Source organism: Sander vitreus, chromosome 17, assembly GCF_031162955.1.
Source record: "Sander vitreus isolate 19-12246 chromosome 17, sanVit1, whole genome shotgun sequence".
Taxonomy (NCBI): Eukaryota; Metazoa; Chordata; class Actinopteri; order Perciformes; family Percidae; genus Sander; species Sander vitreus.
This window is the reverse complement of record NC_135871.1, coordinates 21,161,896-21,186,358: the sequence shown is the minus strand read 5'-3', so window position 1 is coordinate 21,186,358 and position 24,463 is coordinate 21,161,896. Positions and strand designations below refer to the sequence as shown.

Below are 24,463 nucleotides of genomic sequence, written 5' to 3'. Positions count from 1 at the left end.
GTGTGTGTGTGTGTGTGTGTGTGTAACCCTACCCAAACACTGGAACACCAGAGGAGTGTCCATCTCACTTACACTAAGGGCAATCAGTCATGCCTTATCCTAATGTGCACCGGCACGTTGATGCCATGGCGCTTTGCACTGTCTGGGCTGTAATAGATCACAGCCTAAAATGGTATATATATACACACACACACACACACACACACACACACACACACACACACACACATATAGTTATGATACTTGACTGACAGCAACTTCAGTTGTGGTACAAAAATATGAATATGTGAGACTGCATGGTATAAAAACCCTGGTTAAATTTGAACTCCTGTCTGAGTGGAGCATGAAGGCTCATGAGTCATCTTATGTTACCCTTTAATCCTGACATGTGCATGAGGAACACACATCTCCATGGTCTATCTCAAACAAGATTGAGTTCCCCTTAAGTATTAACTACTGAACTATACAGATGGACTGTGTGACATGGTGAGACACTTGTCAAGCAGAAATACAGATTGTTCCAATGTATCTACACTATGAGATCAGTGCACAGTTTCTGTTTAAAATGTGTTATACAAGTGACTTTGTATGCTTATTACATAAAGGCATGGTCATCCTCATTCATGGTACAGTAACTCTTTCCAGGGCATGTTATGACTGTGGGAGTGATGTTACGTTAGAAAACATGGCCTTTTCTGCCTCACTGGGCATCCCTGAGAAAGATATCCTCATCAAAGGCTCATTGGTGTTGTTTGTCTTCATTAGTTTAATTTAAAAATGCATAGTACATGTTCTATACCCACACAGAGAAATAAGGACATGTATTACTACATAAAGGTACTCAATATTGCTAATACAATAACTTAATTGTTTTCCCATAATTTCACAATCATAACAGGACTTATGTAACCTGATACATGTATGCACTTACCTGAATTATACCGTTAAAAGCATGTTACAGCCTCAATGGGTCAGCAAGCAGTCCACGTTGACGTTGTCTTGTGAATAACATGTTGTAAAAGTTAGTAGAGGTAGATCATCTTACACTTTCCGCTTAAAACATTATGATTTATTGATGAAGTGATAGCTAGCCCGTCGTCAATAGTCATTACAAAAGCTTTACGCTTGACATACTAATATCCAGTCTGTTCTGTGCTGTATGTTGAGTCCTGTAACAATTAAGACGAGCTGACTGGAAAATAGACACACAAATGCTGTGAATTCCTCGCATTTCGATGAAGTACTTCCACTTTAAGGTTATAGCCAGAAGCTACTGTCACTGTCACGATGTCAACGCCGACCAACTGATGATACCGAGCATTACCGACTGAAAAAGACTGTTCGTAAAGCGACGGGAAGACGTAAACAAAATGCGGCCGGACATGAAAAGTCTTGAAAATAAACTAACCAGACGACCACACGGTGCAGACTGACTTTCCAAAGCAGTTATCACTCCGAAATCGTCCTCTCACTTCCAGCTGGGCGGAGCGTTTATAGATGTCTAGGTCTCAAAGGGTAACATTGCATGCTAACGTTAATCTCAAAGTGCTGGTTATAATTCTCCTACAGCTGTGTAGGCCTACTATTTAAAAAAATGTTGTCTGCATGTTCAGTTTTCATTTAATTAGTTTTACGGAGTCTACATGTTTTAAATAGCTCCGTTTACCGAAGGTAAACTATCTTTTAAATTACAGCCTTCCCGCGAGCTGTCGATGGGAGCCTAGCCGACTGACCTGAGACGCGTGCACAGCAATAGTGTGGTACTCTGTGCACGCGAAAGTAATGATCACAAAGCACTATTCATACGGATGTGAAATTACGACTCAGCGGTGGAAAGTAACCAAGTTGGCTATATCTACATCTTCTCAAGTAGCCTACTGTACCCTAGTACGATTTTGAGGTAATTTTAGTTCAGTGTCACTGCTACTTTCTACTTAAGATAAGATTAAACTTTATTATCCCCAACGCAACAGCGTTGATAATGAAACAGGAGAATAGCTACATGCAGGTAAAAGTAGGAGTAAAGAACCCACCATAATAAATAAACACAAGAACAATAGAGATAACATTAACTACCGAGCTGCTGAGCCTATACCTGCACTGTATCACTGAAATTAGTGAATAAGTGAACATGTTTCTATATCGAAAATAGCCTATGTAGCAGCAGATAGGCTATAGCAGATGTTTTTTTTTATGGTGGTAAAGGTCAAAATGTTTATTGCACGAAAGCATGGCTACTTTAGTTAGGTAATGTGTGCTTGTTTATAGTATGATCTTAAATTATGCATTATGGATCATCCCATATGGCCTGTATTGACCCCTGTTTTTGTGGTGATTTCTATCATTTAAATTTTACAAGACAGGTGGTCAAGCCAAGTAATAAAACAAGACCTGCTATCATTTTGTGTTGATATTTTGATTTGGTGGTCTATATTCCCAAATTTGCAAATACCCAAGCACAAACCATTTGATAGAAAACTGACTTCTGACTGTCTAGGCCCCTGGTGCAGTTGCGCGCATTGCGCAGTTGGCAATCCTGTCTTGCCTACATTACCCTAAATCACAACTAATGGAACACTAACAAACATGTTGCTGCGTTACCAACAGGATACACAAACCTATTTTTAAAGGATATATTTATTTTATTATTTAGTATGTTTTACTAATTAATGCTTTTTGTTTCATGTTTTCTCCTCAATTTAATATTTAATGCTTCTTCCGTACTATGAGAGAAGAGAAGCTTACTCAGGGAAAATATTGAAATGTTTTCAATTAATATTTTAAGAGGAAACTAAACAACTTTAAAACCAAAAGTGTAGAAATGATGTATTTCTTCAAGGAGAAAAAACAGCAACAATAGACTTACAGATAACTTGTAAGATTTTAAATATATGACGTTATTTTACCTGTAGGCCCACAGAATCTTTGCCAGTCATACCGTGAAACTGTTATTGATCAACTTAACCACTAGAGAGCAGCATTTTCCATAGTATTGAAAGTTCATATTTTCAGAGGTGTCCTTCCTCTGCACATTAATTCTCTCTTACAGTTGGTTGTGTGTTTGCATGTGTCTGTAATATTAAGGGAGTTTGAATGTGATAAAAAGACAGAGAGAGAAGAAGTGTGAGCATATGTTGTGCATTTTTCTGTGGACCAGTGCCACCCCACTTCCCAAAAAAACTAATCCACTCTCTCAGTAAGTACTGTACAGCTCCCCTGTACTTTTTCACCATATCTCAGCATCATTCAACTGCGCACGCAATGTCTTCAAGTAACACTGAGTTCAGATCCCTGTGCAATCAACATGGTGCTAATGTGAAGGGAAGAAAGTCAGACAGACAGGGAAAAGCAGAGAGGAGGGGTTAGATAAGGTAAGAATGTAAAAATAGATGAATCAAATGAAAAGAAAAAAGTAGAGACTGCTGAAGAAGGCTGTAAAAAAGAAAAAAAGAAAGAAAGAAAAGAATACACCCTCACAGGAGCCGGTGAGACGGAGAGACAAAAGGTAGCTGGAAACAAGGAAAAGAAGGAGAATACTAACAAGGGAATAACAACAGAAGAAAGAAGTGACAGAGGCCCAGGTAAGTTTTTTTTTCAAGCAGCAGGGGTTTAGAGAATGACTTGTTAGACTGTAATAACTTCCTCAACTGAAATCCTGAATGTCCTCTCAGTGTAATTCAACCCTCAATTTCCTCTGTGATGGAAAATTATTGTTTTCTTGAGACTCAATGAGCTGCATTGTTTCCCCTCTACATTATCGGAAATAGAGTAATAGTTGTGTAAATGACACCGAAGAGACACAGAAGAAAGAAGAAAAAAATGTATCTACTAACGGAGCATTGTCTGGGTAGATTGATAGTCAAGCGCTATTTATTTCTTAGATTTTTACTCAAATGTAATTGATATCAAGAAATGTAAAGGTAGAGGGCAATGCTGCTGTAAATAGGTAAAATATGTATATTTTTTTCTTTCTCAGTCCTGTTTATGTTCTACAGAGATAGCAACCACAGCTATGATTGCAAGATTAGAGTGAATTAGTCCAATATTTTCTTCCTGCAGGAAAATTTGTGAAAACGTCCTCTCGTAGCCCACTGGATGAGTCAGCATGAAGCTGAGCTTCACCTGTGCCCTGTTTCTTCTCCTGAGTCTTCACACTTGTACAATCATGGTGAGTCTAAGTTTGGCTGTGGCTTTTGTTGAAATGTGCTGAATATGCATTGAAAACTACGAACTAGTTGAGCACAAAGCTTAATAAAAATGATGACCTGGGTTTGTGTCACGAGTAGGGTTGCAGCTGCAAACAAATGGTAAAAGATCACATGGATATATTCATCCGGAATGTTTTGTGATAGGTGTTTTAATGGCACATCATGAGCTATGGAAGCGTAGCTCCAGTGTTTTGGGTCAGCATTGCACCTGTTTCCCATCTCATCTGGGAGGACTTTTGGGGCAGATGTGGACCTGGCACCGACTACAAAGTTTCACGAAATATAAGTATTTGGGGTATATGAAGGGAGATGGAAGTGATATAGAACGCATACCATTTTCATTGTGGTTTCAATTGATGTTTTTTTGTTTTATCATTTACAGTACACTGACTTCAAGAAGTTGATTTTCTTAGATTATTTAGATTAGATAATAAGCCTCATCATCACACACACTGCATCACACTGATAAAAACAGAAATTATTGTCATGTCGGGACACATCAGCAAAGTTTAAGACAATAGGTTTACAATGACAGACAAGTTTATGCCTGAGGTTAGTGCATGCCTGTGGAATGTCATGAAAAGAAAAACTCATCCTTTCAGCTCTGCATGATATGTGTGTGTGTGTGTGTGTGTGTGTGTGTGTGTGTGTGTGTGTGTGTGTGTGTGTGTGTGTGTGTGTGTGTGTGTGTGTGTGTGTGTCAGGGAGGCAGAGCCCAGCGCAGACAGAGACAAGCTGAGGAGAGCCTGAGACCGTATATTGGCAGAGTAGAGCCAGGTAAGTACAGTACAGTAGAGGAATGCCATTTTCTGACTGTATGTCAGTTATATATCTCTTATAGACAAAGTAAGTTCTATTTGAGGGTATTAATATAGTCTAAGGTACAAAAGAAAGTATCATGGGCAGAAAATATATTTTTTTCCACATCATGGAATGAATTATGTGTTTTAAATTCACCATCTGAAAACTGGCAAGGATAGTCCAGAGTCCAAAAAGTACAAGGCAAGTATATTAGCATGTATATGAAAAGAATAAGCAGACAAGGTTCTATTATCTAATTCTAGTTATTATACCTACATGAATATGCATTATAAGACATTTTGACTGTAAATTTTGGACCAAGAATTGAATGTATAGCAATGATTAAAATCAGGTACGTTTTCATTTTTCATATTTGCTTTTCTTTTTCTTCTTCTAACTTCATTTGTTTTTTCCTCCACCACTCTATGGCATTTTATTATTTTAAATAGACCCTCATGAGACATTTTATATGATGCTCTCATCCAAAAACCCTTTTATTCAGCACTGAAAGCTGAAACTGATTCAGCTTTCAGGTCATTGGAGGCAAAGTTAAATTAGGAAACACAAAAATGATGTAGTAACAAGAATGTTTCTTTGTGTTTCAGAAAAGCTTTGTGAGCTGCTGAAATGCCGCAGTCCAGTGGGATCTTGGTGCCAGGTAGTTCAGGAAAATGGAGTTCTTGTCCCCAAGTGTGTTTGTCCTCAGTCCTGTCCACGGTAAACGCCTCATGACATTTAAAACAAGTCAGACTATTTTAGTTTGTATACATTTTGAGAATTTTCTGTATTTGACCAGGAAATGTACATAAATGTATCCTTTATCTCTATGTAAAGTTGCGTACTCACTGTGTTTGGTTTTGTTAATCATACTCATATTAAACAAAAACAAGATGTAGATTTTGGGATGAAAACACAGCAGTTTTTATAATCCAGCTGTGCACCTCACATAAAGTTTTGCATCTGGGCACTGGCTCATGCAATCAGGCAGAGGGCACCAGTGTGCAGTGTTCTGGGAAAGACCTATGAGAATGAGTGTTTGCTGCATAAAGAAGCCTGCAGAAAGAGACGCCGCACCGGACTAGCTCACACAGGACCCTGTCTGGGTAAACACACACAGCATTAGATATTACACACAATTTCCACTGTGTACTGTAGCCTGCCAAAGTAGCTCTGCTCTCCTTCTTGATCAGTCCCCAAGGCTAAATGCACTGTGGAGGAGTTAAGCCAGTTTCCATATCGTCTCCTGGACTGGTTCCTGCTCCTGAGTCGTATGGGGGAGTCCTATGTACCTGCTGCCCCGCCCCAGAGCTGCCTCAGCCATGCCCAGAGGACACAACTAGCACAGGTAGCTGAAATCTCATGCTTTAAAGTGAGCCAAAGCAGCACACTGACAGACACCAAAGGTCTGCACCCAAAGATGATTGTTGAGTACTAAACATTATCTATGATGATGCAAATTAAATCAATATCCACAACAAAGTGTAATGCTAAAGGAACTATAGCCGGAAGAACAATATACCAAGGGATCACTTCCACTCCCTGTATAACCTAACCCTGAACATAAAGTTGTTTTTGACACCAGACACCATCATCGTGTTAATATACAAACTACGCTTCATGCATTGTCCAGTGAGAAATCAATGCTAACAACCTACTGTAAGTGATTGTGTTGCTTGTCGTGTGGTCGTCCACAGAATGAGACAGGGGCTCTCAAGAACACCATGTATAAATAGGATTTGGTCAATAATTATTAATTATTCAATAAGATGGTCGATGGATGAATAACCTAATATCCTCCCACCAGCCACCTTGACCTCCTGGCCTCAAATGAATTAAAAGAAAACTTCTGCATTATTTTTGATGGTCTGAAAAATTATATAAACAGCCATGGTAGCAGCTGTCGGCTGTACTCAGGCACAGCAATGCTTTGAGCTGAATGCTAACATCAACATGCTAACATGCTCACAATGACAACGCTAACATGTTGATGTTTAGCAGCTATTTTCTTTACCATGCTAACCATTTTAGTTTAGTGTGTTAGCATGCTAACATTTGCTAATTATCAGTAAACACAAAGTACAGCTTAATGCTGATGGTAATGTCATTAGTTTTGCAGGTATTTGGTCATACATTATATTTTGACTTGATGGTGACATTACATGAAAAGTCAGGGAATCACCAAATTCATTAGGATTCATCCTCTGAAGTCCTTGAATGTCAAATTTAATTGCAATCCATCCACTAGAGCTAAACATTGCCATCCCTAGACCTAATATTGCAAGCATGGCTAACAATGCATGTTTATTTCATTTATTGCCATATCAATTAAAAATGCTTGTGCAAACAATGAGCTCTACATTGCTATTTTTCCACCAGTACTTTTATCTCTCTTCTTCTGTGTCTTTAGCAAAGATTTACCTTACTGGACAAGAACAACGATGGCAAGCTGAGCCACCGGGACCTGAGGAAGCTGCGTTACAAGAGGATGCCACTGGAGCACTGTGCTACACCATTCTTTCAGTCAGTTCCACCTCCAGTAGCTATCGCTACGGGGGCTGCAAAGAAAGGCCTCTAAGATTTTAGCTATTGGATAACAGGAGAATCTTATGATCATTAACTTGGATGACTTAAATTTGACCAAATTAGTATTGGCATGTTTTTTTCTGAAAAGTCAGAAACACATACCATCATAACATTCACATATATTAACTAATGATTCATTTTTAGTGTTGCATGTATTTTCAGGAAACTAGTAGCATGGGAGGAAAAAAAATCTATGATTTCATGGCCTATTTGGTAAAATCTTACTTACCATTTGGGTGACTGAGTAGTTAATAACGTAAAGGGGGTGTTGCTCATCATGTTCATATCACCATATGTCACGCAAAGACTCATAATGTGAACCTTCTGTCTCTTGCAATATGTTACTTTCCAGCTAATTACTGAAACACCAAGGGTTAAAAATGTCACACAAGCGCATTTCGACCCCGCTCTGTGACCAAGTTGCACCTCCCACCATGCTGTTCTCTCTATCCATTCATTCTCCATGCCAACACCCGCTTCCTGTGTCCTCCTCCCCTCCGATCTCATGACCACACCATCTCTCCATCATCTTACTCCTCCTCCCCTTCAGAACTCCTTCTTTCCCCCTTCTGTGCTTACTACTTCATCTTCAAATAGATGTATCCTCTCCCTTCCTCTTTGTCAATCCTTATTTCATTTTCACTCATTCTTTCATCCTTCCATCTCTCCCCTTTCTCTATCATCCATACTCCCAACCAACCCCCTTTTCTCTGCCAGTCTGCAGTGACAGGTTTTGTGTGAGTAGGGCTGGCTGTGTCAATGTCAAGCCATTCCCAGCAATGATAATGTTTATTACCCACTGTGTCTCCCGCTGCCCATGGATTAACACAAATTGAAGGAGTACCCTTCAGAGATAACGCTGCAGGGTGAACTGAAAGACAATGTCTGTTGAAGAGCCCCAATGCAGTTGTTTCCATACCTATGTCGATATACCATCTCTTTGTATATCTGTCATGTTGTTTGTGCATGTAACAAGTGCATGGGTCCGTAAGAGTATGAGTGAATGGTAATGTCATGCTGTGCTGTGTTGCAGGTCATGTGATCAGAACAGGAACAGGAAGGTGACCCTGCAAGAGTGGACGACCTGTCTGGTGGATCGCTCCGAGGACTGGTTCTACCATTTCATGTGTTAGTTACAACTTTTGCCCAATTTTCCCGTAATTCTTCATGGTGACAGATAGATGTTGATGAAGGTTATAGCCTACTGTAATGGATTAAAAGTAATCTATTGTATGTTATGCAGTTGAAGAAGAGAAACGATTCTCAACCAGGTTAACAGGATACTTTATGTTACATGTTCTTCTATGTTATAAGTTTTACCTCAAAATTTGGTCTAAATCATGAACCTTCTTCTTAGGAAAATAATTTCCTGGATGATGATTACACTTATTCATTAAAGCGGGAATTTGGTATTACATGTCCATAAAATTGATGGATTTACGAGAAGCAGATTAAAAAAGGAATGGTCAAAATAGTTGCGGTGGAGGCCAAGACATCCAGACTTGTATTGACTTCAGGAAGAATATTGTTTCATTACTGTATTAGAGTCGAGTAGTAGTACTTCTTGTGATAAGTATAATGGTTCAGGCTTGATTGTTCATTCTTGGTATCTTAGATGTTAAGATCAAAATTTCTTATCTTTAATTTTAGTATCTGAATTTGATTAGACACTCAAATTCCAGATGAGGCATTGAGATCTGAACACAAGTAACCCAAATGTTTTGACAAGATTAGAATTTTTGGATCCAAATTGAACTGAATTTGAACAATTTGAAAAATATAATATAACCTTTAAATACTGAGCGCTTGAATCTGAATTTGTGAACCCTACAACCGAAATGAGTTTGTATCTATACACAGAAAATTAAGTTTTTGCGCGAATTGCACAACTTTATATTAACTTTTATTGACCGCATACATTTAGATGGTTTTCGATGCAACATATTTCAGTGCTAAATTCTATTGCATTTATATTTCAAGTATTCAATACTAATTAAATTAAACAACTAAAGGTCATTACCTACAATACATATTTAAGAGTTTTAGAATTATTATTTTATATATATATATATATATATATTGGTAAAAATATGCTTTTTCCAAGTCAATTAAATCAATTGTCAATTGTTTTATCTACAGCAATGAGAATGGGGTCCCGCAAGTTGTGTCCTACAATCAAAGAGAACCACCTTTGAAATGAAAAACAGCCATGAACTCCTTCCTGCATGTCTTTTTTACATTACTGTAAATAACTCACTAGAGACAACAGCACCACAGTTAACTAATATAAAAGCTACACAATTGGAATCTCTACACACTGTTTACGCATATGTTTCACGCCAGTATTCATGCTCGTAACATAACGGGATTTATAACCTCATCAAATCTGAAAGTCTGCTGGTTGTCTGTGCATTCATGTGTGTAAATAAATGTCTGGACAGACTGACTGCCAGTCTTGTTAATTACATTAGCTGACATTTGAACATTTGTGTTGTAAAAGAGCAGAGACAATAGCCAATATTACCTAAGTACCAAATTACATGGCATGCTTTGAATAACCAATTAAAAGGGAGGATGACAGCAGTGCAGACAGACAGTGTGATGTACACTGAATGACAAACTAGATGGGAAATAAAGACAAAGGGGAAAAGAAACGCTTAGTATGGGATGACGTGACCGGAGAAGAGACAGAGAGATAATAAAGAGGGTGAAGGGGAGAAGTAGAGGAAAGTGTCATAATTCACTGGAGGAGAGTGAGGGAGGGAAGGAGGGAAGCAAAGTGACTGAAGGAAGGAGAGAGAAGTACAAAGTGTGTTTGTGAAAGATGGGAGGAGGTAATGCACTGTAAATGGGAGTTGAGAGAAATGGAGTAATGCATAAAAAATGGATCAGAAATGAGGGAAAGACTGAGAACGGAGAGTGAGAGGGGGGGAAGGGAAGGCTGAGACAGCGGGAGGAACTGAGGAGAAGAGGAAATGCAAGAAAAAAGGTTTTGATGCTGCAAAACATTTCCTCTACAGCCGACTCTGTAAATAGCATCTCCCAGCATGATGCAGAATATTTGAAACACTTGACCTCTGTCAAGGTCAGAAAATTTGCACAATGCCAGCTAGCCAACTTTTTGTACGTATGTACCATCTATAATACATGCTGCTCTAAAAACTCTTGTTGCATCTTGTTTGTTTGCGTCAGTTTTGTGTGTGAATGTGTGTGTGGTTTTGCTGGTATTAGTGCTACAAGATCAATAGGAGGATGTGTGCGTGGCCTGGGGTGGGTTCTTTGGTATGACTGGTTTCTATGGACTAATTAGCCTTCACATTTACTATGCCTGAAGGATGAGAGGGGCGAGAAAGAAAGACATTGGAAAGAAGATGAAGAAAGGGGGAGAGATTTCAGTACTCGATGTGATATGCAGATTCAGTGCAGACAGACACGAGGCAAGCAAGTACCGAGGACTGCTTGCTCTACATGTCGTGCAGAAAGAAAGTGCATAATCATAAATATCAAAACAAGATGTTTTCATTCCATCATATTTTCACTTTTTTTTTTAAAACTTTTGATAAAGTGGAGTGGACCACTGGAGGGCTGCATTTCGTTATGGTGCACGGAGTAAAAAACAAGTCTAAACTGGGAGAAAAACAAGGAAAACAGGCATGAAGACAGAACAAAAGCAAAAGAGATTAACTCTACTGAACTGAGATGGAACTGTATTTGCTAATAATGAGTGACCTGCGGAACGGAAAGCTGTTGGTCCTGTCATTCCGCTATGTGAAAAAAACAAAAAAATGCTCTGAATACTAAGTCCATACCTCCTCCGACAAACAACTTTCCTCAGTCACATCTTTCTTCTCTAGGGACTACTTCCTTTACCCAAAATAAATAACAAAACTGTTGGGGGGCCACCCTCTGGAGGTCCAGCATAGCCTCCTCTCCCTCACCACTGCTCTTTCTTTGTGTGTCTTCATACCCCCCCCACCCTTCCTCCTCTGTGCTAACAGATTCCCCTTCATTACCACTGGACCACCGTCTCCACCTCCTTCCATCCCCCCATCCAAACACGAGAGGGCAGTTGTAGATTGATCCACCTAATCCTACTTTACCTTCCTGTCACATACACAGGCATACACACACACATACACTCACACACACACATACGCACACACACACACATACGCACACACACACCGTTCACATACTGTCCTCCCCTGTCACACCCTATTTGGATATAAGAGGAGAGGGATATCTGTGCCACCCACCTCTTTAACCTTGTTCGCTCTCCTTCTTTTGGTGCTGATTAGAGATCTGATCTGTGATGGCTTGCTTGCATTACTCTCTCTCTCTCTCCCACGCACACACACACACTCTCTCTCTCTCTCCCAAGGGACTCTGACAGCACAGGAGCAGATGGGTGGCTGGTGATGACATGTTGTTAAAAATAAGGATTCCTGTTAACCCGTTTTCAGTTAGCACACCCTCCCTCCCTCATGTCCCCCCATTTCATCTAATTTCTCTCTGTCAATTTCTCTTTATCACTTTCTCTTTCTGTCAATCCCTCTGTCTCTTTTTTGCTTTTACAACACTGTCCATGTTACTCAGTACCAAAGCCATCTGACTGTGGCAGTGAAAGCATGCAACCAGAGACCCCCCCTCCCAAAAAATGATATTTAATACATGGTTGTCATAAAGACGGCCCCTTGCATTATGCATGGCTTGTAAGCAGACATTCATAATAGATGAAAAGGCCAGTTTTGCAGTTTCTTTTCATGCAATTATGCCAAATTTTTACTCTCACTTTTTGTCGCTCTCTGTGCGGATGGAGTTTGTCCGGTGACTGTATGTCGATAAATTATTAAACGACAACACACGAGGAGAGGAGCTGTGTGGATCAAAAGAAATATTCAGGCCAGTCACGATGGCAGTGAAACTGAGAGAGGATGTGTGTGAATGCTTGTGGGTGTGTGTCACCCAAGCTTGTGCATCCATTCCAGGTCTGACAGATGTCCGACAGATATCCAAAGTCTTAGGAAAACAGACTACATTGTGTTTCACAAATCAAATTCCCCCCCCAAAAAACAGCATAAAAGTTGTTAGAACACAGCTCATACATAAAGTTGTATGTGTGCAGTAATCTCTCTAAGGTTAATCACCATCCAATCTTCAAAAGCAGCCGCCCGTATCGTGCTCTGCCAGATTGCCGACTTTCAGAACTTCTTAGGGACTGTAAAGTGGGCCAGCGAATGGAGCGGGATACAGAGAGGAAGATTGGCTTTGAAAGAGAGTCCAGTCGCAGCAAAGGGTCCTCACTCAAAGTACCAGTTGTGATACATTTATTAATAGCGCTCATGTGCCACATTTTTTATTCTTCTTTGAAGTGATGTTGCAGACAGAGACAGAGAGGAAGGGAGAGAGAGGGTGTCTTTCAGATTTTAGCCTCCGGTCAGACAATATTCCCTCTGGGTGGAGAGGGTCCCATTCAGAGCGACCTCAATAGCCCTACACTGAAGTACCTGGGGAATGAGTGAGAAAAGGCCCCATCACAGAATGGGAGAGAGGGAGTTAGCACACAATGTGGTGAGCCTCTTTCTATTTTCCTAATGATATTGATTAAAGAGCTCAGGAGAGAGAGCATGTATACATGAGGCCCACCATTGTGTGCAGATGAGAGGACTGGGTGGGGTTGGACAGCCACTGATATGAATGCCCACAATCTTCTGAGAGCTACACTTGACCTATAGGTGGAGGACATAAAGCCTTCAATATGGCTGTCCTGTAGACAGACTTTATAGTCTCTGTCCGGTAGATTTCCAGTTCATTACATTGTGCCCTCATTATCACATGCAGGGGCACAGGTTTTTAATTTCAACTCCACAGACAGGGGATTCACTCTGAAACCAAGACCCAGGCAGCAACAATTTTCTTAGTAAGACTTCTATAAGCAAGACTGAAATCAAGATTAAAAAGGCTTAGATGAGAAAAATATGCAGAGAGAGAAAGAAAGTAAGGGGATTTATTGTAGAAACTGATATGATATATATATATATATATATATATATATATATATATATATATATATATATATAAAATCATCAAATCAGTCAAAAAACATGTTAGTTTTTCTTTTAATTCCATATCTACAGAAAAAAACAAATACAATTTTTTCATTCTATTTATTTAATGGGAAAATATAAAGGTTCAAAATTAACATATGTTGCTGCACAAACAAATGGTTTCCTCAGCACTGTCAAAAGTCCAGTTACTCTTTTTATTTAACATAGTACAGTCTTTAATTTGTTTCTTCCCTTTCCCTAATGCTGCTCTTGACAACACAATCTCTCTCTCTCTCTCTGTCTTTCTCTCTCTCTCTCTCTCTCTCTCTCTCTCTCTCTCACACACTCTCTACTCATCACCACACCCCCATTTAGCGACCTCACCGACCAGCCCCTTCACACTCACCCACTCGCTCCCTCACCATCAGATTGCACATTCAGATACACAAACACACACAATCACACATAAGCCCATTTGAATTGCAAGTGAGCTCTGTTCACTACCAGAGGAGGTAAACAGAGGGAACAAGTGAAAAGAACAGAAGGGGAAAAAAAGAGTGACAGAGGGAAAACGGAAAACAAGAAGAAAAGAGAAGAGGGGGACACAGGCTTCACTGACCGGATGACATTCACACAGTTTTTAGCAGGACAAGCCTCCACGTGTGAAGGACTAAGAGACAGAGAGTGAGGAGAGTGCCTGGGGAGCTTTGCACCACACCAGGGCACATAGAAGCTGGGACAGCCCTGAAGGGACACTGAAGCCCTGAAGGGACACCTCCTGAAGTAGGGAGTGAGCAGCACCCCATGGGAGACGGAGTCAGAGGAACACCCGACAGCAACCTGCTGTTGCTCCTCCTCTCCTCACGACCGGCTCTCATCCCCTTCTCCTCCTCCTCCTCCTCCTCCTCCTCCTCCTCCATCCTCGCTCCCTCACTCATTTGATCCCATCCCTCACTTCCTGCGCAGGAGAGGGAGAGCATGCACTGAGAGAAGGTAAGGGGGATGCATGTTGTTGTCCGAGCATGTGTGTGTGTGTGTGTGTGTGTGTGCATTAGCGTCTCTTATTGCAACTGGATGTGTAAGTCAGCAACTTGTTTCTTTGGAACAGTTCTTTGTGTGTGTGTGTGTGTGTGTGTGTGTGTGTGTGTGTGTGTGTGTGTGTGTGTGTGTGTGTGTGTGTGTGTGGTCTCTGGAGGGTTTTTTAAAAAGCTGACACAGATGCAGGGCACTTTTCATTTGTTGCGGGATCGTTTTCATCTTGACAGCATGTTTAAAGACTGTGCTCATCAGTTATCTGTGTATTTTATTACTCACTGTGTTTGTCTTTTCTCTCTGACTACCAATAATTATCTTGTCATTTTAAAAGAAAAGTATGACTTTGGAGTGGGGCAGCAATCACAGAGAGAGAGCAGACATAAAGTATGCATCAAGAAAGGGCATGATCCTGCACGAAAGTGTAAGAGATGCAGGCACAAAGGGACAATGAAAGTAAGGAAGACAGAAGAAGGATTAATATATTCAAATGTATATGCAGCGAGGTAGAAAATCAGCCGTAAAATCGTATTAAGTTCCAGGCTGATAGCATTTTTTTTCCCCGCCATCATCTCATCAACCCCCACCATAAACCACAGGCCAGTTCTTTGCCCATAGTAGTTTGGGGGGACAACGGATCCTGCAGGGACCACCCCATGCCATTTAATCTGTCCCTGCACAGATAACAGAAGGCAGATGGTCCTGCCAGAGCGCAGGGAGATAGAAGATAGCAAATACAGTGTGCAGACAGATAGCACACCTAATTCAACCTTTCCCTCTGAAACTGAGCCTACATTAACTTCTAAATGAGGGGGGGGCAAATGAAGTGAAAAGCAGGCAGAAAAGAAGGGCAGAGAGAGAGAAGGAAAAAGACAAACAGAGTTTGGGTTGAAATATCTGAAATTAAAACCCAAACAGTATCCAGACTAAATGCAGTCAGTTGACAGTCAGGGATAAACATAATGGAAAGAGGAAACTAATCTAAAAGAGAAAAGAAAGAGCGGAGAGTGAGCGGGACCATCAAAGTCATGAGCTCCTGTGTTTAAAGGGGAGTGTGTATTTATTTATAGAGGGCGGTGGTTAAGTTCACTAAGCTCCCTCTCTCTGTAAGACCCAGCCTTTTTACCTTATGAAAATTCAATTGGCCATAATTTGCTGAGGAGCTGTATGCATATTTTATAAGCGGGTGCATTTTGAAGAAACAAGCCCGCCAAGCTTTTTATGTGTCTTCATTTTTATCAAGACTAAATGAGGGGGAGTGTGAGGTTGTGCAGCAGTCTGGTAATATGTGACACATTAGAACCCTTTCGACATGGGGGCTAAAGTAAACACCAATCAGCTTCATGTGTCTGGCTAAAACACCAAAACAAATTCATTGCAACCTTGTTGCATGGCGATAATGTTTTTTTTTCCCTCTGATTCCAACCCTCTCTTTTCCAGTTGTACATTCTCCTCTTTTCCTCTCTCCGTCTCCTTCCCTCTAATTACTCCAGGATCCAACATCCTCCTCTTCTTGCTCTCCATTTCCACAGCCTTTTCTTCCTCAGTCTCCCCTTCCTCTCCTCCCTCCCTCCCATTTCCATCTGCCTCTCTGCCACTGCATGTCTCTCAGTTAAAGCTTTATGGGTTGTTCACTCCCCTCTTTTTTGGAAAGGATAATGAGCAGGCGCCTATGTGCGACTTTGTAGCTGTGCAACGATTTGTGAGTTTGGATCTCTGTGCGTCTCTGGGCCTGAAAGACTCAGATGTACCTTCTGTAGCCGCCTCCATGGTTACACTGTGATTGTCATCTGATCTATAGGGCACAGCAGTGACATAATACACCTTGTTAGAGGAAGGCGAGGAGTGTGTTTGTGAAGACTCTGTGACTTTGAACAAATGTTTTCTCTGGGGAGCAAGAACACTGGGACCTGTAATCATCCTATCCACTATCACTAAATCACAACCACACACACAATCACACACCCATACATAAATATACATATAAAAATAGACAGGAGAAAGAAAAACAATAATAGAGTGTGAAATAAATAGAATAAAAGACAGAAAGAAAGACGCAAAAATATGATACAAGCTCTTGTTAGGCGTTGCATTTATGTATGCTGATTGGGTCGGACTGCATCAGAGCACCTCCAGTTGCTGTTTGTGTTCTCCACATCAGCATGGCGTCACTTTCTTACTGATAAAATGGCTGCTAATAGCCGTGATGAAAGATATTTGTAGAACAGACTCATTTGAACTCCCCCGACTAAAAATAGAAATGTAGATGTAAAGGCATTGACTTCACAGTGATATTAGCAACCCACAACGCATTTTGAAAATTTGTGCGAATTTTTACAGTAAGTGTCAAGCTGTGCTATACACACACATCCCAGAGTAATATGGAATGGTAATTTATATTCCACTGCAGGAAAAATTCTGAATAGGATAGGATATTTCTTCATATGAATGAATCATCAGCCGCTACAGCTCTTTAGTGTCTGTGTTAACGGTACAGTAGAAATGTGTGTGTGTGTGTGTGTGTGTGTGTGTGTGAGTGTGTGTGTGTGTGTGTGTGTGTGTGTGTGTGTGTGTGTGTGTGTGTTTTGCTGATGGGCTCTGATTGATGTTCTTGACCTTTCCACTATGCGTTCTCACAGCCTGGGAGATATCCAAGACGTGGCGACTGAGGAAAGTCAAAGAGCGAAAGAGACAGACAGCAAGAACCAGCAATGGCACTCATGTCCCTGTCGTGGTGTCTCAGTGCAGTTTTGGCACTGTTTTGTGTTTCTTCATGGACCCAGGTCCACTCCGCCCTGGCACCTGAGAATGAGGTACCACTTCGCCCAACTACATGGTTCCCAGAAGGAAAGATCACCTCTGTAACTCTCCCCAAAGGACGGACTCGCAGGTAGGGTAATAGATGGGATTGGGAAAAGGTACAAAGCAATACACATTCAGGTGGTCTCGTCAGATCTAGTCTATTCAGATAATTGTCAGCATTGACAATCTGTTGGTAATTTTATTGTGTACTTAGATGTTTTACCTAAGTAGAAGTAGCAATAGAGGGTTTTCACCGACGTCACGTTCTGGGTGGTAACCTAGATGCGCGGCCATATTGGAAGCACTCGGTTTAAACAACTGAATGGAGTAATGGAGTATTGTGAACTTTGGATACTTTAATACTTTATGTCTAAACAACAGAGAAGCTCATCAAAACACGTCCAAGATGCAAAGGCATGGAAGGACTTGGACCTCAAATATTTTGAGAAATTACAGTTTACTGGCGGTGCAGATCCCTACAAGTTGGCTTCCTCTTCTTGGATCCATGGCGACCCGGTGATTCTTCCTTCAGTTGCATATCCCGATATAGTCAACTACCTGGTTTTCTCGCCGAGCCCATACACAGCGGAAGACCTTCAATCCTACAAAAGTTTGGAGGCTTATAACCAGATGGTGTGTGGATGGGTGAGGGAGACGCAGTACCAAGTAATTAACGACCGTTGTGTTGTGAAGGCCAAAGTAAGTAATGCAATAACGTCTTTAATCAACCTAACCTTAACTGTATGATATCATTGTGATACTCAAGGTGTAGCCAAGTGACTCTCAATAGTTTTGTTTTTTTCATTTCAAAGACCGAACAAGACAGAGTTTTCCCTCGTAGATCCTGGTTGAGCTTTGCCAACCACAAGCGCCTCCTTTCCTCTGATAATGTCTGACATTCCTCTCCCTGGTTTTTAATAACTTTTGGAAGTCAATAATATTCCAAATGTTTTTCTCGGTCTGACCTATTGGTACAACCGAAAACACGGCAATAATTAACCATTTTCCTTAACGCCAATCGGGATCTACTTCAGTGCCTGTGCTTTGTTGTGATGCGGAGTACCTCCAACATGGCGACTTCGGGTCTGATGACGCGTCTGATGACGCGCCGTGAAAACCCTCTATACCGCAGTGGAGAAATACTCTGTTACAAGGTCATGCATTTACATTTTTACTCATACTATTTGTCTTATATCTACTAATAAGTGAAAGTACAAATGTATTAGCTAAAGTAAATACTCACTAAAGTAATTAGACTATAATGTTGCAGCAGGTAAAGGTGGTTTCCTTTTAATTATTTTATATACTACTGGGTAACTTGTAAAAAAACAATTCACCCCTGGATAAATAAAGTATTATGATATCCTGAAATAATACATCAGAATTTATTTGTTGATTATATGTTTATTATTAATCAGAATCTGCAAAGTAACTAGTAAGTAAAGTTATCAAATAAATAAAGTAGAACATTTCCCTCTAAAATGTGGTGGAAGTGTAGCAGAAATTATATTCTAGTAAAGTACTTCAAAATTGTATTTTAGTCCAGCACTTGAGTAAATGTACTTTCCACCACTGGCTGTGATTGGAAGTAAATTAAGTCAAGAAGATTTTGAAACTTAACACCACACTAAAGGACTCCTTAACAGTAAAAAAGTGAAGATTTGTTCCTGTTTGCAGTTCATGGAAGGTGCATAAATAAATCTTGAGTCCTGCTCATCAGATTTGCCCTTGTTTCCACTTCAATAACAAGTCATCAGCCATCCACCAACCACCTTTTTGGAGACAGGGGCTGATTCCAGCACCACTGTAGCGAGAGCGAGAGGAAGTGGAGCCCATTTGGCCTGAACCCGACACAACAGTGCCAGTGCTTGCTTTCTGAAACTGGGAGCTAAAATTTGCGAAATGCATCTCCCTGTGTGCTGCAGTCTGTCCACCAGTGCGGTCATGCAGAACCACATGGCAAATAATGGAGAGAAAACACAGATTCAGAAATGAATCACTCTATTAAATAAGCCACAAAGCGCCCTTGAGAATGACAGTGTTGCACATCTGTTTGGAAACAACCGCCATCTGCACAGAATCATGATGAATAATGATGTTTGTAAGGATGGAGAACAAATATTTATTAACAAATAACCGCATGGTTGGTTAATTTTCATCAAGGGTAACTAGCTGTGAAGAAAGGACATGTTACATAACTGTTAGGGTTTATGAGAGACAGACTTCTTCTATCCAGGTGTCCTTGTGGAGGTAAAAAGTTCAACATCACGAGTAAACAAAAGTGATTGTTTTGAAAATAAGACCAGACCATCACAGCGGGAATGTTAAATGCCATCTAAAATGCAAATCTGTAATCCAACATGCACTGTTCTTAAAACATTTGATCACAATAAGGGACACAATAGTTTCTATGCCAAGCACGATCCCAGATAGCTACAGCAGGAAGGCAGATATCCATCTGAAACTGTCAATGCAGCCTTATCATCTGAGTCCCAGGTCACCTCTCCTGATCTGCAATCAAATGAATGATCAGCATGTAGGCAAATGGAAAGACAGTGACTGGCAACAGCTGCCAGTTGAAATTTTCAAGCTTTTGGGAAAAAAAATTATAACCAGCCTACCGTATCTAGAAATCATTCAACATAATGAAAGAATGTTGCGCAGTATGCTCTGGAAGATATCTTGTCTTCTCATCCATCACCTCGCAGCTGAATTCAAACAGGATGTTATCTTTTTGACATTCCCTGTGATGAATCAAGCAACTTCTTTTTGCAGTTATCTTTGGTGTTTTCTCCACAGGCTATACTTCACACTAAAGAAGAAGGCTCCGGCGATGTCGGTGACTGTCAGCCCCTGTGACCTCCCCATCGAATGGAGCTTGTCAGCCCGCACCCTGAAGGACAAACCCCTCAAGAGCCTGCAGTGTGAGTGAACAGTAATACCACAACCTGCACCCTCAGACACCCACTTAACCCTGAAGATAATCACTGCATCTGGCTAAGCCTAGACAATCAATTAGAGATTATCAACACTATATAACAGATAGGGATTTAGACGAGGACAAAGACTCTATCTCTATCCCACTTAACTTTGTGTTTGTAGAAGATTTACTTTTTGGAACACCAGAAGTTATAGGACAGTAGTAAGGATGATCAAACTATTTGAAGTCATATAAGGTCTATAGTTTTAGCATTGCTTGTTTGTCTTTTGTTTGCAGTTTGGAGGTCATAGTTTCAATTTACCACTGCTGTTATATCACATTTATAGAATAATAAACCGACTCCCTTCGAGCAATCATATCACAGCTGAGGCCTTTGTTTTTTGAAAAGCGAGGTAGATCAGACTACCAAGATTATTTTATTCATCTTCCTATCAGCACATTCCCATTTGTTTAAGTTTAAAGCACAGGAAATGCTATATAATGCCATAAAATTCATATGAGACTTTGAATCTCATAAAACACACACACAAACCGAAAAGCGCTGCCAACTCCTGATTTAAACATTGAATAAACAATAAAATAAAACTAAGCTCTGAGTCTGCAATATTTTGTGCTTCGCAAAACCAAACAAATCAAATAAACTCGGGACATTTAAGCATACTATCAAGCAGCAGATTTACAATATGGCTTAAAACTAAAGTCATGGCAATAAGTACTCAAAGTAAATGAAAGTAATCAAATTTCTAAGCTAAAAAGGCTCAGATTTCTGGAAAAGGACTATACCTCAGAGTGTTCCATGAGCACTTTTCCAGGTTAACTAAACAAGCTTCTCTTCATGGTAAAATAACATTATGAAGTTATAAAATGACACATGAATCATTCAGTCCCTGAGCTTATGGGTCCCCATCGCCAGCCTGAATTATTCACTTTGATTCTGTAACATTTGGTCTCATTTGAGGAGCAATTTCTCATCTCGAGAAGCGATGAATAGTGAAGACAAGTGGTTTTTCGGTTTTATTTGCCAGTTGCGTCACTCAAGTGAAGAGCGTGTACTTTAAAATGACAATACTTTAGGTAGGAATGAAAACACAGGCAACCATTTTTGAAGTGGCAATTAACATTGTGTTTCTTGATTTGTTTATTTATGGAGGGCTTTAGGGTTTTCTTTATATCAGCCAGGTTCTATGTGCTCTGTTGTTCTTGTTTTATGCAATTTGCAGTACTTAATGTATCCTGGCTGTAACTCCCAGAATCCTTTTAAAAGCGAAATAGAGTTCATACTCAACTTGTACACCTATAACTGTGTTCACATAACAGCAAACAGAGTAGAGAGAGAATTTCTGTAGTTATGGTCTTTGTCTGTTCAATTACAATTGCTGCCCACTGAACCACAATACTAACTTGATTCTAAACTATTGTTGTTGCAATATTAACTACCAGATGCAATATCTACTTCACTGAAAAGTCCATTCTCAGTATATGTGCACTGTAGGCTGCAACAAGTCTCCATATCACACTTGTGTAAGTTGCATATTTGACCACGATTGGTTTCAGTTGTGATGTCAACAAATCATGCGTTTACATGAGCATGATCGGATGAATGTGAAAACTCTGCACATACATCACTCTGCACAGTGAAGGTCAAACATCCAAGTGAAGAAACAATAAGCAATCTACTTGAATCAATTATATGTTTATAACTATGTTTTCATTTTTCTTTCCTCACAGGGAGCACCAAAAAGAGTATGCCCGAGGTGTGGTGGCGAGGTCCTGGGATTGAGGAAAAAATGCACAGCTATACGGGCAATGCAGTTGACACCTACAGGGGTCCTTCCCATCCCCAGGCTTCCATCTACATCCTGAGGCTGCGCTCCAAACAGCAGAACAGCAGAGCTACAGTGTACCTCCATGAAGGCCTGGGCCCCTCAGGCGCCTTCCCTCAGCTCCCAGCTGACCCTCGAGTTCACACATTAGGCGTAGGCATGACCAGTGTCACCCTCAGCTGGGCTCCCAGTGCCTCGATAACCAGTCTCCCACAGACGCAGAAAAGCTATGATTACTGTGTCCTCGTCAACTCTCAGCAAAACTTGCCCAGCGTTTGTGCTGCACAAGAAAGCATAGGGACAAAGAAAGACCAGAAACAAGAAAAGAAGGAAAGGAGGAGAAGAGTGACAGTGTGGCCAATTTTGAAAGAGTGGTGGTGGCAGCAGTGGGACTCTTATCCTGAACCCCAGAGTCCACCTTCCTCCCTTGCTGATGATAATGCTGATCTCCAGTGTGTGTGTCAGGGGACAGAGAGTGTTTGCACCGTCTCTGAGCTCCTGCCTGACACCCAGTATTACTTTGACGTCTTTGTAATCGACAGGCTGAACGGGACCAGCATGGCGTACAAGGGGACATTTGCTCAAACGCACGAGGAGGCTCGGCCGGAGATTATCACACTAAGAGAAGGGGAGCTGAGGTGGGTGACCTTCCGTGACAGAGGCTCTAACTCAGAGCAGTTCTTCAGTTTCCATCCTAGGGGCTGGCAGCAGAGTGGCCTCCTCACCTTGCAGAGCTGTGGTGGAGGTGAAAAGGTTAAGGTCACTGTGTCCAGTAAAGGTCAGGTTTTGACCTCCCAGGCAGTGGGGGGAGATTTAGTGCACATTTGGCTCCAGGGAAGTTCGTCCTATCTCATCCACTTGGAGAGAGAAGGAACTACTACAGGCCAGATTTCTGCTGCTGCAGACCCAGCTCTACCAGGAGGTCTGACGGCTTCAGTCAAAATGCAGACCTCCTCAGCCTACCACCGCAGAGGGGTCCCATCTCTGCCCTCAACCTTGCAGATAAAATCCTTCAACCGGCTGCGTGGTTGCAACAGTGTCACCCTGGCGTGGATGGGCACAGAGGAAAGAAGCCTGTACTGCGTGTACCGCAGAAAGCTGGGAGACAGTGAAGCAGAGGCAGGGGGAGCATCAGCTCTAACTGCGCCCTGTCTGGGGCCAGAGTCCCGCTCTGACACCGAGAGGGTTCTCTGCAAGTATTTCCAGGAGCTGAATCCTCGGCGGGCCGTCACTACAGCTGTGATCGGGGGCCTGAAACCAGGGATGGCCTATGTGTTTGATGTCTATCTAATGAGACGCTGGGGGATCCCTATCAAGTACGCCAGCAAGATGGTGAAGACCAGAAAGGAATGCTGAGCTGCCGCCCCCTACAGGTTTTTTTTAGACTGTTCCAGTTTAGGGGGAAATGCATCGGCCATGGACATGAGACTGACCATGAGAACGAAGCCATTTGACTGTTGTGGAGAGACTGTTACCATAACGAGGAAATATTCCCCCTGGAGGAGCAATGGTTTTATTTAAACTCCACTTGCACTATCCGTGCAAGTGGATGGATGGCATATGAGAATGATCTGCACACCAGCAAAAGTTCATAACATTTACAATACAACTACTGTGCTTTCGTCATTTTGTTTTTCATTGTTGATGATGATGATGATGATGATGATGATGATGCTGTGCCAGTTGTCCAAGTGCTTATTTTGTGTTGTGTGAGTACAAAGGACAGATGAGGTTTATGATGACAGAATGTCAATACAAAAACAACAACAACAGAGACTGTGCCAAATATGCAACAGAAACAGATGGGGCAATAATTGGATAACATCTGAGACAGGGGGGTTTGCATTGTATATCTCCAGTGCTGCATATTGTACAGGCTTATAAACACAGCTGGGTGCAATCTACAGATGCTTAGTTCAAAGTCAGTGTGTATCTTTGTGTTCTGCTTTCGCATGAAGCAGTGAAAAATACTTAGTGACTTGCCTCATTGTCTTTGATGTATTCTTGTGCTGCTTCAAACGCACCAATAAATACTAGGGTACCTGTACGTTCTTGACTGAGTGATGCATGCATGTAAATAGGCTTTCAAATTTGATTTTCTTGCTACCAAATTGTTTTCAGATAGCTTCCACTCTAATTGTAAGAAATGTTGAGTGGTGCAGCTCAGTGCCATTCTAATATGTGAAATTTAATTTCAGGGAGATTGTGAACGTATAGGCCTATATT

The 24,463-nt window shown here is 41.1% G+C and overlaps 3 protein-coding genes across 4 annotated transcripts in view; 2 read left to right on the top strand and 1 right to left on the bottom strand.

Annotated features, from left to right (window-relative positions):
- ccser2a (coiled-coil serine-rich protein 2a) overlaps positions 1–1,752 on the bottom strand; it is a 59,295-nt gene extending 57,543 nt beyond the window's left edge. Inside the window, exons 1-2 of one of the 2 annotated variants that reach the window (XM_078272734.1) lie at positions 1,409–1,752; positions 932–998 (exon numbers count right to left, since the gene is read on the bottom strand). The gene's annotated coding sequence lies outside the window, so the exon portion shown is untranslated. Of the gene's footprint in view, positions 1–931; positions 1,341–1,408 lie in introns of those variants that run through there. The other variant, XM_078272736.1, reaches the window with a different exon arrangement.
- On the top strand, positions 1,430–10,419 carry sparcl2 (SPARC-like 2). The gene is made up of 10 exons (XM_078272737.1): positions 1,430–1,515; positions 1,695–3,581; positions 4,060–4,168; positions 4,913–4,985; positions 5,615–5,726; positions 5,994–6,112; positions 6,200–6,354; positions 7,417–7,529; positions 8,626–8,720; positions 9,732–10,419. The coding sequence occupies exons 3-10, from the start codon at positions 4,106–4,108 to the stop codon at positions 9,785–9,787; spliced, it is 786 nt and encodes a 261-aa protein (XP_078128863.1). The 5' UTR covers positions 1,430–1,515; positions 1,695–3,581; positions 4,060–4,105; the 3' UTR covers positions 9,788–10,419.
- A 6,963-nt stretch (positions 10,420–17,382) lies between these two features.
- ndnfl (neuron-derived neurotrophic factor, like) lies at positions 17,383–24,230 on the top strand. The gene is made up of 3 exons (XM_078273431.1): positions 17,383–17,561; positions 20,273–20,397; positions 22,143–24,230. Exons 1-3 carry the CDS (start codon positions 17,383–17,385, stop codon positions 23,591–23,593), a joined length of 1,755 nt encoding a protein of 584 aa, XP_078129557.1. The 3' UTR covers positions 23,594–24,230.
- The last annotated feature ends 233 nt before the right edge of the window (positions 24,231–24,463 follow it).